We start from the raw sequence: 13516 nt of genomic DNA, 5'->3' as shown, positions 1-13516 counted from the left end.
CTGTACCAGACTCATGTTATATTTAATGAGCACTAGTATCAATCAATCAATCAATCAATCAATCAATCAATCAATCAATCAATCAATCAATCAGATAGATAGATAGATAGATAGATAGATAGATAGTCTATCTATCTATCTATCTATCTATCTATCTATCTATCTATCTATCTATCTATCTATCTTCACTCTGTTTATTTTAAAATAAAACCTGCACTTGCATCTGCATTCACCTCAATATTGTAACATTTTCATTATTTGTAGCCTCACTGGAAGCACAGACAGACAGATAAGAAGAATAAAGAGCAACATAGAGAGGTAGCATCTACCCACTAGAGCAGTGGTTTTCAAAAGGTGAGGCGCGCCTCCCCTGGGGGGCGCCAAAGAGTCACTGGGGAGGCGCGGAGAAACACTAGCAGAAATACCGCAATCCCTCAAATTTATAGCCTGGCCCCTAATAGTAGCCTGCCTCTTTTAGTAGCCTGGTCTAAAACAATTTTCAGCAAATAAAAACCTATTGTATTTGTTATTGTATTTAAACTTATACTCCTTCATATTATAGCCTGCCCCTATTTGTAGCCTGGTCCAAACGATTTTTGTTAATAGTCGCCGTGACTACTATTGGAGGACTTACAGTATAACGATCACATTCTGTAAGCATCTCCAGTGGGCTAGTTCTTCGTGTGTGTATGAAAAATGCATCGTTTTCTTCTTCCACCACAACAGAAATCAGCAGAGGCGGAGGAGTCCGGAGCTAAAAAACGTAGGAAATATGATCCTGATTATTTAAAATTAGGTTTTACATGGGCAGGTTCTGAGAGCACACCTCTGCCACAATGTGTGGTGTGCAAAGAGATGCTAGCAAATGACAGTATGCGCCCATGCAAACTGCGGCGTCATATGGAAACAAAACACACAAATTTAGTCAACAAGCCACTCGAGTTTTTTGAGAGGAAACTTGATGAATTGCAGTCGCAAAAAGCAGTTATGCGCTCGTTTGGCACCATGAACATCAAGGCAACGGAAGCATCTTATCGTACAGCTCTCCGAATAGCGAAGGCAGGCAAGCCTCATAGTGATGGAGAGACATTTTTGCTCCCTGCAGCAAGAGAAATGTGTTCAGTGATGCTGGGAGAAGCAGCTGCCGCTAAACTCGACACCATATCCATGTCTGACAACACCATTCAGCGACGAATATCCGACATGGCTTACGATGTCAAAGAGCAAGTCATAAACTGTGTTCGTCAAAGCCCCATCCACGCCATTCAACTGGACGAGTCCACTGACGTCGCACACTGCGCTCAATTGATGGTTTATGTCCGGTTTATCAATGAGCAAAGGGTGCACGAGGATTTTTTGTTTTGCGTTCCCCTCCCTGCCCGCACAACAGCAGATGAAATTTTCAAGGCCTTGAATGAGTTTTACCAGAACGAGGGACTTGAGTGGAGCCGATGTTATGGCATATGCACAGATGGGGCAAGAGCCATGACCGGCCGTCACAGCGGTCTTGTGAAACAAGTGCAGACCGTTGCCCCTGCCGCTGTCTGGAATCACTGCATCATCCATCGCCAGGCATTAGCAGCAAAAACGATGCCTAAAGAATTGTGTGTGGTTCTGGATGAGGCAGTGAAAGTTGTAAACACAATTAAATCGCGTGCCTTAAACGCGCGCCTGTTTTCCATCTTGTGCGACAAAATGGGCGCTCGCTTCAAGCAGCTGCTCCTGCATTCCGAGGTGAGGTGGCTCTCTCGGGGCAAAGTCCTCACCAGGCTTTGTGAGTTGCAAGATGAAGTCCTCCTCTTTCTCACTGAGATAAACTCTCGTCTCGCTAAACACCTGGCAGATATGAACTGGCTCGCTATGTTGGCCTATCTGGCCGACATTTTCGATAAGATCAACTCCCTCAATACCTCTCTCCAGGGCAAAGAGGGTCATGTCTTCACTGCACACGATCAAGTGACTGGATTCAGGAGGAAGCTGGATGCGTGGTGTGCTTGTGTTGGAAGGGGCTCAATGGAAATGTTCCCAACCTTGGAGGATGTGCTGGAGAAGACAGCTCTGCCGCCTAGCTCTGTCCAACTGGTCATCACCGCACATCTGAATGGGCTGCGTGATCAGTTTGCCGAGTACTTTGGAGAGGAGCCACTGGGAAACCAGTGGATCAGAAATCCTTTTTCTTTCCCAGCCACAGCCCGCGATGCACTGAGCCTTCAAGAGGAGGAGGCTCTTGTCGAGCTGAGCTCAAACTTGGACTTAAAGCAGAGACTGGTGGAAATGCCGATTACGCGTTTCTGGTTGAGTGTCGAGAGTGAGTTTCCCCATGTGTCCGCCAAAGCCATGAGTCCTGATCCCCTTCACCTCCACTTACCTATGTGAATGTGGGTTTTCCGTGCTCACCCTGATCAAAAACAAATACCGCTCAAGGCTACAAGTGCAGGATGACTTGCAACTTTTTCTGTCTTCTGCACAACCCCGCATCGAACATCTGTGCGCATCGAAGGCGCGCCCTCATTGCTCGCATTGACAATGTTCTTACACACATAGGCGAGAAACAGAAATAGGCTATCAACAACACATAAGCTATGCCTAGTTGTTAAAATAATAAGAGGTTTTCAATGTGCACAAGTAGCCTAAATCTCGGAATATGTTCTTTCCGATGACATTATTAAGTTGACGTCTGTTAAATTCAGGTTTTCATGTTTTTTTCCTGTTGTTGACGTGAGTTCAATTTTACATTGGCGTCTGTTTAATTCATGTATTAATATATTTTATTATATCACATTATTTTATTATCATATTTTATGAATGAATTTTAGGAATGTTTTTTTTAAATGGATGTAGGCCTACTTTGTTACAAGAAAAACAATTTGATACATTAAACAAAAGAAGAAAAAACATGTATTGGCCTATCAGTTATTATTGAAACACACCTGTGTGGGGAATATTTAGGTTTGGGTTTGGGGGGGGGGGGGTTAGGGGGGCTCGGTTGTCTTGACCTACTCCAAGGGGAGGCTCGCATTCAATGAATTTGAAAACCCCTGCACTAGAGCATTACACACTTGGGAGAGTATCAAGGGAAAAAGAGACAGTAAATGCATTGCCCTGTGCTATAGAGGTCTCCAGACCATTAATGCAAGTTTTACAACGGCTTGAAAGTCCACACTAAGTCTATGTGACCCACCAGAAGTGGCTCATCAAATATTTAAGGGGTTCAATGTGACATCATGGTATTGTAATTATCTCCATTATTTAGTATGTTGGGGCCACTGACTCTCATGACATCATCATTTTGGTTATGGGATTGGAAAGAAAATGCTGACAAGAGAAGCAAAGATAAAAATGCCCCAGTATACAAGATAAATGCAAATTTCAGTAATCAGTAACCAATAACATTTTCTGGTTTAAATATTTCTTAAGAGCAATGTCATGATCTTTGCTCTATATTTGACTGTTATCAAGATGTAAATATGAAAAATCAGGGGAAACAAATATCTGAATTTCAAAAAATGAAAAACAAACTCTGGTAACAAAATCATCACTGGTTTCTTAACATTTTATTGATTATAATTTAATTACACCACAATACTGTAAATTAAGAATTGTAAATGCTTTCAACCAATATAGCTTTAAAAATGCTATTGATGTGCAACATTTTTACAAATTGGAACCATAACTATGAATGTGATATTTTTAAAGCTAATTTAATAATTTGCCTCCATTTTTTTTATCCCTTGTACAGAATATCTGTCACAGTGCTGAAGTGAATTGCCATTCTTATGACCTTAAAAAATATCCTATAAGCAATATTCCAGTACAGTAGGCTCCAGTTAAACCTCTAGTGATGTTACATTAGATTAAGCATGTCTTGAATTACTGGTGTGGCTATTTGCAGCAACTGAAGTGAAAAATCATTGGAAAAATGCAGTTTAATTTAAATGGATTGGAACTCTGACCAGAATTGATCAATAGTTAGCATATGCCTTTAATTGCTGTTGATGTCATTGTTTGAAGGGCCACAATACTGGTTAGCTTATACTTCCTTCCACAAAAGCTTTCCAGGCAGGCTGCAGTATGATGATGTCATGCACCTGTTGCTGTGTGTGTGAGGCTGTGAAGAATTGAATGTGTGCTGACAGTCTTTCCCCACCAGTAACTCCGACTTGTTCTTCCTTCTTGTCTCCATCTCTCTTGTTTATTGATTCCTATTGCCAGTTATCATGCGTACAAGTGGTCTATCCCTCTTCCTCCTTCATCTTTTTAGCTATGCACAGTTTGCAACATGAGATATTTGTGCATGGGCGGCATGGTGGTGTAGTGGTTAGCACTGTCGCCTCACAGCAAGAAGGTTCTGGGTTCAGGCCCAGTGGCCGACAGGGGCCTTCCTGTGTGGAGTTTGCATGTTCTCCCTGTGTCTGTGTGGGTTTCCTCTGGGTGCTCCAGTTTCCCCCACTGTCCAAAGACATGCAGGTTAGGCTAATTGGTGGCTCTAAATTGACCGTAGGTGTGAATGTGAGTGTGAATGGTTGTTTGTCTCTGTGTGTCAGCCCTGCGATGATCTGGCAACTTGTCCAGGGTGTACCCCGCCTCTTGCCCATAGTCAGCTGGGATAGGCTCCAGCTTGCCTGTAACCCTGCACATATAATAATGGATGGATGGATATTTGTGCATGCATTGTGTATGTCTCCTGCTTAATCAAGTCAAGTCAGGCCTATTTGTGTTGCATATTTAAAAATAACAATAGCTATGCCAAAGTGCTAATACAAGGCAATAGCACTTAAGGCAAGAAATTTAATTAACAACAAAAAAGAAATAAACCATGAAAAAAAGAATTAAAACTGACAAGACCTACCAAACATCAAATAGACCAAACAAAATTTAGTAAGGAAAGAGTTTTAAAATTCTTACTTCTTTGTTTACTGGCTTACTTATTTTTTTATAGCTAAGAGCACTATCACAATGGAAAAATGAAATTACAATTAAATGAAAATGTACAATTAATTTGTACAGATCCACTGATAGTTACTAGCAGTGTGAAGTCAATATAATTACATTTAGAGGTGAGTGTTACTAAGAAAAAAGCTTAGTGGCTTAAGTTCATTTATATACCACATGTGCTATTGGCCTTTATTTAAAGTTCTCAGGGCTTGATTGCAAGTCAAGAGTGCAAACTTTATTCTTTTGTATATTTTCACATATGGCCAAGAGTTTGTAGACACCTGATCATCACACCTACATTTGGTTCTTCCGCAAACTATTGCCACAAACATGGAAGCACACAACTCTATAGAATGTCTTTGTATAATGTAGCATCACAATTTCCCTTCACTGGAACTAAGCAGTCTAGCCCGAACATGTTCCTGCATGACAATGCCTCTGTGTCCAAAGTGAGCTCAATGAAAACATGGATTGCCAAGGATTGTGTGAACGATCTTAAATGACCTGCATAGAGCCCTAACTTCAATCCCACTGAACACCATTGGAATGAACTGTGAGCAGACTGTGACCCAAACCTCCTCACCCAACATCAATAACTGACCTCACTAAAGCTCTTGTGGTTGAATGTGCACAAATCTCCACAGCCACACTTCAAAATCTAGTGGAAGGCTTTCCCTGAAGAGTGAAATGGAATGTTTAGAAGGTTTAGTGCACAGATCCACTAGCAGTGTGAGGTCTACTTAAATACAATTACATTTAGAAGTGAGTGTTACTAAGAAAAGTCAGGTGTCCACAAACCTTTGGCCATATAGTATAACTTTAACTGTTTTGCTTTGAGGTGTGTGTGTGTGTGTGTGTGTTACATCTTGAGTTCACATAGCTTTTGAGACTGTAGAAACATTCCGGATGTGGGTGGAGCACAGAAGTACGGCAGGCTGTTATTTGCTTCTGAGTTTTTTTATTTCTGCTTTTCAGCACAACTCTGTCCCTTGGGGACACACTCATACACACAGACTATTATCATGTTCTGGTCCCCGATCTCCCTTCCTCTATTCCTCTCACTCCTTTTATAGGGCGCCATCACTGTAAGAGACACACAAACACACGTTAATTGACAACAGGTGTAGCGATACGACCACTCACCTTCCCCAACTCCACCCTCCATTCACAGACTGATGCTCGGCCATGCCCCAGCTGCCACAGAGACCATGTTGATTTGTTCTGTGAAGCAACTTCATTCTTCCTATTTAGCTAGCAAGATTGTTAATCAGCCTACAGATATGAAGTAAGAATTCACAAACCTAGTACAGTTGTAAAACCTAATTAAGTAGCGGACCACTAAATATGTTGAAATTTAGGACACACATTTCTAGTTCCAAGCTACCAAAACCTAAAGAGCTACACCAGAAGCTACTGCTGTTCTTAGGTCCTTCACAGTTACTGTTAGAAAATTGTAAAGACTTAAATATGATGGATTTAACTGCACAAATGCAGGAACTTTAATGAAATTGTCTGAAAATATTCCAAATTTTTTTGGTGGAGCATACATCCAAACCTAACACCAGCTTGAAACTTGACTTTCTGCAGGTGTATTATGTTAGAAATTTTACATTTTATGTGCTTAAAATGTCACCATTTTAAGTCCTTTTTACAAAAATTTTCGTGGGGGAGACCCCCCAGACCCCCACCAATGGGAGGGCGCACCCTCCCATACCCTCCCCACGACAACTTCGGGGTCGTCTGTTGAGCCTAAAAATTTTCCTCTTTTTTTTTAATTTGTCACTCACATCCCTGCATTTGTGACTGTATCAGCATGGATCCATTAAGAAAGAAAATGTTCTGCCTTGCCATTTCCTATTTTCTTTTCACGTTTTGTATCTATTAATTCCTATATGCTTTAGAATGATGATAGAATAGTAGGAGTCTGAGAGACAATTAAAGGTGATGGTGGTGGTGAGGGGGTATACACACACAAGGGTTAAGTACAAGGGGGTGAAATTGACACACACTCACTTGCACTGATCCATTAGCTAATGGACACCTTAAGCACTATAACTTAATTACATGTGTTACTCTCACTGCAAAATATCCATCCAAGTCATCACAGTTGGAAGAATGAAGGTGCATGATTGTGTGTGTGTGTGGGTGGTTTGGGGTGTTTTGTCTTGATGGAGTGGGGGGGATGGGAACCGGGAGTTGTTAAGCTACCATGAAAACCAATGAACAATCATTGGTTCCCTGTGGAGAACCATTAAATCCATTATTTAATAATGGAAAGAAAATGGCACAACCATGACTTTCCTTTGAAGACGCTGTCCACCAAACAAAAACTAGGTAAAGAATGGCTGAGTCAGAGAAGCAGCCAACAGGCCAAGGATAACTCAACATGATGCTACCACCCTCGTGCTTCACTGTGGGAGTGGCTTCTCAGTGAGCAGTGTTGGGCTTCCACCAAATGTAACACCAAAAAAAAAATCCATCTTGGTCTTGTCAGACCAGAGGAACCCCCCCCTCCCTTTTTTTTTTGCCATCTTTGCAGTTTTCAGTATGCTTTTTGAAAAGCTCCAAAGAGGCTTTCAAATGGCTTTTTTTTTCAATAATGCCTTTCTTCTCACCACTCCTTCATATAGCCCAGCTTTGTGTCTGCATTATAGTTGTCCTATGAACAGCATCTCCCATCTGAATTGTGGATCTTTCCAGCTCCTTAGGAACTACCCTTGTCCTTCTTGGTTGCTTTGCTGACTGAACAGACTACCTCCTTACCCAGTCACTAATTTTGTTGGACAGCCTCCTGTAGGCAGCTGCAGTTGTGCTAGATTTAAAAAATATATATTATTATTATTTATTTATTAGTTATTTTTTTATTAATGGGTTAAATGCTGCTCCATATGCTGTTAAAAGTTTGGGATTTTTTTTTAAATGAACAAACCCTGAATTTGGTCCCAGACTTGTTTTGATAGCTCTGGTTTTCATGATGTTGTTTGTGTATATACAGTATATATTCTCTAACACACTCTTCCAGGAACAGGTTATTTTAAGATATGGGGTACTTTAATTTCACACAGTGAAAAGAGTGGCAGTCAGGAGTAGATGTTTGACTTTTAATCAGAAGGTTATGAGTTCAAATCCCAGCATCACCAACTAGACCCTAATCCTCAAGTACAACTCAAATTGCTGTGGATAAGGGTGTCTGCCAAATGGTATGAATGTAAATGCACATAGGTAGACCTCATTCAACTAATTATATAACTTCTGGTTGTACTTGGCCAAATTTAGGGGTTTCACAGCAACTGAGGAGAATAGTGGTTAGGGCACCAAGGTGCAAAGCCCTATTGTTTTTGGCATGATTTTTCTTCTTCTTCTTTTTCTTCTTCTTATTACTTTATGGCCTGAGCACCAACGTAGATGCAAAGCCTTATTGTTTTCAGCATGTTCTTCTTCTTTTTCATCTTCTTTTATTTCTCCCTGGAAAAACTCATTTTTGAGGCGCTTGCGATGCTCGCAAACTCACGAATTTTGGCAGACTGATCAAATGTGTGGAAAATCACAAATTTACACTAAGCAAGGGACTGGGCGTGGTCCCGGAGCTCTATAACACCCCTGAGAACAAGCTATGGTTGAGATGAAGTTACTTGAATTGGTACGAAATTTGGTGTGAGAGATAGTCTTGTGATACAGGACAAAGTTTACTTAGTTGTATTTGACTCTGCCCAACAGGAAGTCAGCCATGTTGGATGGAATGTGGGATTTTCAAATTTTCCTGCACTGTTTTGAGGTGCTTATGATGGCTAAAAACTTGTGAAATTTTGCACATACATTTGGCCTATGATACGATTTGAGCTGATATGGTAAATTAGTTTAGGTGGGCTTCATTAAATCCATAGTGCCACCTAGTTCAAAAATACAGATTTGACACCTTGTCCAAATTCAAAAACTCATTAAATTTGGTACACATGTCAGCCATATGCACCCAAACTCAGCCATAGGGACTTGACCCCAGGTGTGTCTGGGGGATTCCATAGCGCCCCCATGTGTCATGGAGACTCCTGCCCGGTATATAGTTTCACCTATCACTATCAATTTTGGTAGGTGTGTGGAGGGCCCCTCAATGAACAAAATTGCCTATACATTGCTTCAGCCATACTCAACAGGAAGTGAGATTTTTTTATTTTTGTGTGTTTTGACGTGTTACATTTTAAAGAACTCCTCCTATATGGTTTGTTGAATCCAAGCCATATTTGGTAAACATCATGTCAAGATGTTGCTGATGTTAAATTGCAAAGGGATTTGCAATATGTCACAAGATGTTGAAATGGCGAACCAATAAATTTATACATTACGCCACGCAAACAGGAAGTGAGTCATAAATTCGCCATGCATTGTCTGATATGGCTCAAACTTCACAGTTTATAGGATATCATGGTTCTGAAGATATCCACATGCCCAAAGACACCATCTGATATAGCACTACATAGTGGACATGGACAGTAATGTTACATTTTGATGTACTCTTCCTAGGTGGTTTGTTGGATTCATTCCATATTTGGTATATGTCATGTCAAGATGTTGCTGATTTTAAGTTGTGAAGGGATTTGCGATATCTTGCAAGATGTTGAAATGGCGAACCAATAAATTTATATTATGCCACACAAATAGGAAGCATGTAAAAATTTACCATGCATTGCCTGATATGGCTAAAAATTCACAGGTTATAGGATATGATGGGTCTGATGATATCCACAAGCCCAAATTGAGCCTCTGGTATAGCGCACACCATTTGGACCTGGACAGTAATGATTCCATTGCCTAAAAATTTTGACTGATGAAATTTGGTACTCACATCAGTCCTAGCCACCATTACTCAGGGATAGAGGCTTGATCCTGGGTGTGTCCATTGGACTCTTTAGCACCCCCACATGTCACTGAGACTTCTGCCCGGTAGACAATTTCACCTATCAGTGTCAAAATTGGTAGGTGTATGGGGTGCCGCAAGATGAACAAAACTGAAATGCACATTGTTTTAGTCAATTGACTTGTGAAAGGATTTGTGATATCTTGCATGATCTTGAAATGGTGAACCAATAAATTTGTATGTTTCGCCATGTAAACAGGAAGTATGTCATAAATTCACCATGCATTGCTTGATAGAGCTAAAACCTCACAAGTTAGAACACATCAGGGCTCTGACTATATCCCCATGCCTAAAGTGAGCCTCTTGTGTAGCGCCACCATTTGGACCAGGACAGTAATGATTCCATTGCCAAAATCTCTGACTCATGAAATTTGGTACACTCATCAGTCCTTGCCACTGCTACTCAGGGATATAGGCTTGGCCTTGAGTGCGAGAGCCCTTTATCACCACTAGCGGCTATATTTATTTATTTATTTTTCCCCATGGAAAAACTAATTTTTGAGGCACTTGCGATGCTCGAAAACTCACAAATTTTGGCACACCAATCAAATGTCCGTAAAATCACAAAGTTATACTGAGTAAGGGACTAGAGGTGGTCCCAGAGCTCTATAGCATCTGCGAGAACAAGGCATGGTTGAGATGAAGTTGCTCGGATTGGCACAAGATTTGGTGTGATCGATACTCATGTGATACAGGACAAAGCACACTTGGTTGTATTTGACTCCACCCAACAGGAAGTCAGCCATGCTGGATGGAATGTGGGATTTTCCAATTTTCCCGCACTGTTTTGAGGAGCTTACGATGGATAAAAAAATCATGAAATTTTGCAGATACATTTGGCCTATGATACAATTTGAAGTGATATGGTAAATTAGTCTAGGTGGGCTTGATTAACTCCATAGCACCACCTAGTTCAAAAATACATATTTGACACCTTGTACATATTCGAAAACTCATGAAATTTGGTACACACATCAGTCATGTGCAGTGAAACTCAGCCATAGGGGCTTGACCCCAGGTGTGTCTGGGGGACTCCATAGTGCTCCCATATGTCATGGAGACTCCTGCCCGCTATATAGTTTCACCTATCCATATCAAATTTGGTAGGTGTGTGGAGTGCCCCTAGATGAACAAAATTGCATATACATTGCATCAGCCATACTCAACAGGAAGTGAGATATTTCTGGTTTTGTGTGTTTTGACACGTTATGTTTTAACAAACTCTTCCTAGGCAGTTTGTTGGATCCATGCCATATTTGGTATACCTCATGTCAAGATGTTGCTGATGTTAAATTGCAAAGGATTTGTGATATCTCGCCAGATGTTGAAATGGCAAACCAATAAATTTATATGTTACAGCACGCAAACAGGAAGTGTGTCATAAATTCACATTGGATCCAAGCCATATTTGGAATACATCATGTCAATATGTTGCTGATGTTAAATTGCAAAGGGATTTGTGATATCTTGCAAGATGCTGAAATGCGATATGTCACAAGATGTTGAAATGACAAACCAATAAATTTGTTATGTCACGCAAACAGGAAGTGAGTCATAAATTCACCATGCATTGCCTGATATGGCTCAAACTTCACAGGTTATAGAACATCATGATTCTGAAGATATCCACATGCCCAAAGACACCCTCTGGTATAGCGGCACCATTTGGACATGTACAGTAATGACTCCAATGCCAAAACAAGTGTTACATTTTGATGTACTCTTCCTAGGCGGTTTGTTGGATTCATTTCATATTTGGTATACATCATGTCAAGATGTTGCTGATTTTAAATTGCGAAGGGATTGGGCCATATTGTTTTTGGCATTTATTTTTCTTCTTATTATTATTTTTCTATAATTACAGATTTGACACCTTGGAAATATTCAAAACTCACTAAATTTCATGCACTCCTGAAAATATATATATTTTTAATTATTCTTAGGTTATTTGCCTTGGGCTAGAAGACACCTTAGCACCCCCTAAAATGTTAGATTCAAATTTATGTCTTATGATGCCACACTGAGACTCCTGCCCAGTATATAGTTTCACCTATCCATGTCAAATTTGGTAAGTGTGTGGAGTCCCCCAAGATGAACTTACATTGCATCAGACATACTCAACAGGAAGTGAGATATTTCTAGTTTTGTGCGTTTTGAGATGTGTTATGTTTTAACTAACTCCTCCTAGGCAGCTTGTTGGATCCATGCCATATTTGGAATACGTCATGTCAAGATGTTGATAATGTTAAATTGCGAAGGGATTTGCGATATGTTGCAAGATGTTGAAATGGCAAACCAATAAATTTATACGTTACTCCATGCAAACAGGAAGTGAGTAATAAATTCACCATATATTTCCTGATATGACTCAAACTTAACAGGTTATAGGATATCATGATTCTGAAGATATCCACATTCCCAATTTGACCCTCTGGTATAACGCCACCATATAGAATTGAACAGTAATCATTCCATTGCCTAAAATCTCATGAAATTTGGTACACACATCAGTCCTGGCCACTGCTACACAGGGATAGAGGTGTGGCCCTGGGGGTGTCCGTCAGACTCCATAGTGCCCCATATGTCATTGAGACTTCTGCCCGGTATATAGTTTCACCTATCTGGGTCAACTTTGGTAGGTGTGTCTAGTGCCCCAAGATGAATGAATATACATTGTATTAGCCATACTTAACAGGAAGTGAGTTTTTTTTTGTGCATTTTGACACTTGTTACATTTTCACGTACTCCTCCTTGGGGTTTTGTTGGATTCATGTCATATTTGGGATACGTGATATCAAGATTTTGCTGATTTTGAATTTTGAAGGGATTTGGGACAACTGGCAAGCTCTTGAAATGATGAAAAAATAAATTTATAGGTTACACCACGCAAACAGGAAGTGTGTCATAAATTCCCTGTGCATTGCCTGATATGGCTAAAACTTCACAGATTACAGGATATAATGGTTTTGATGATATCCACATTCCCAATTTGACCCTCTGGTATAGTGCCACCATATGGACCTGGACAGGAATGATTCAATTGCCTAAAAACTCTGACTCTTGAAATATGGTATACACTTCAGTCCTGGCCACTGCTACTCAGGGATAGAGGCTTGGCCCTGGGTGTGTCCAGGGAACTCCATCGCGTCCCCACATGACATTGAGACTTCTGCCCGATATATAGTTTCACCTATCCGTGTCAAATCTGGTAGGTGCTTGGGGTGCCCCAAGATGAACAATATTGCAGTATACATTCTATTAGCCATCCTCAACAGGAATCCATCCATCCATCTTCTACCACTTATCCAGATCTGGGTCACGGGGGTAGCAGCCTCAGCAGAGCAGCCCAGACTTCCCTCTCCTCGGCCACCTCCACCAGCTCTTCCGGGGGAATACCAAGGCGTTCCCAGGCCAGCTGAGAGAAGCAATCTCTCCAGTGTGTCCTTGGTCTCCCCAGGCATCTCCTCCCAGTGGGGCATGCCCAGAAAACCTCCCTTGGGAGGCATCCAGGGGGCATCCTAACAAGGTGCCAGAACGACCTCAACTGACTGCTTTTGATGTGGAGGAGCAGCAGTTGTACTCTGAGTCTCTCCTGAATGACCAAGCTTCTCACCCTGTCTCTAAGGGAGAGCCCAGCCACCCTGCTCAGAAACTCATTTCTATTGCTTG

General features: G+C 41.0%; 1 protein-coding gene across 1 annotated transcript; it reads left to right on the top strand.

The window, feature by feature from the left end:
- The first annotated feature begins 987 nt into the window (after positions 1 to 987).
- On the top strand, positions 988 to 2376 carry LOC132894743 (zinc finger BED domain-containing protein 5-like). The gene has a single exon (XM_060934858.1). The coding sequence runs from the start codon at positions 988 to 990 to the stop codon at positions 2374 to 2376; it is 1389 nt and encodes a 462-aa protein (XP_060790841.1).
- Positions 2377 to 13516: the final 11140 nt, after the last annotated feature.

Source organism: Neoarius graeffei, chromosome 12 (genome assembly GCF_027579695.1).
Source record: "Neoarius graeffei isolate fNeoGra1 chromosome 12, fNeoGra1.pri, whole genome shotgun sequence".
Taxonomy (NCBI): Eukaryota; Metazoa; Chordata; class Actinopteri; order Siluriformes; family Ariidae; genus Neoarius; species Neoarius graeffei.
The sequence above is the reverse complement of the archived record's forward strand: the minus strand, read 5'-3'. Positions and strand labels throughout refer to the sequence as shown.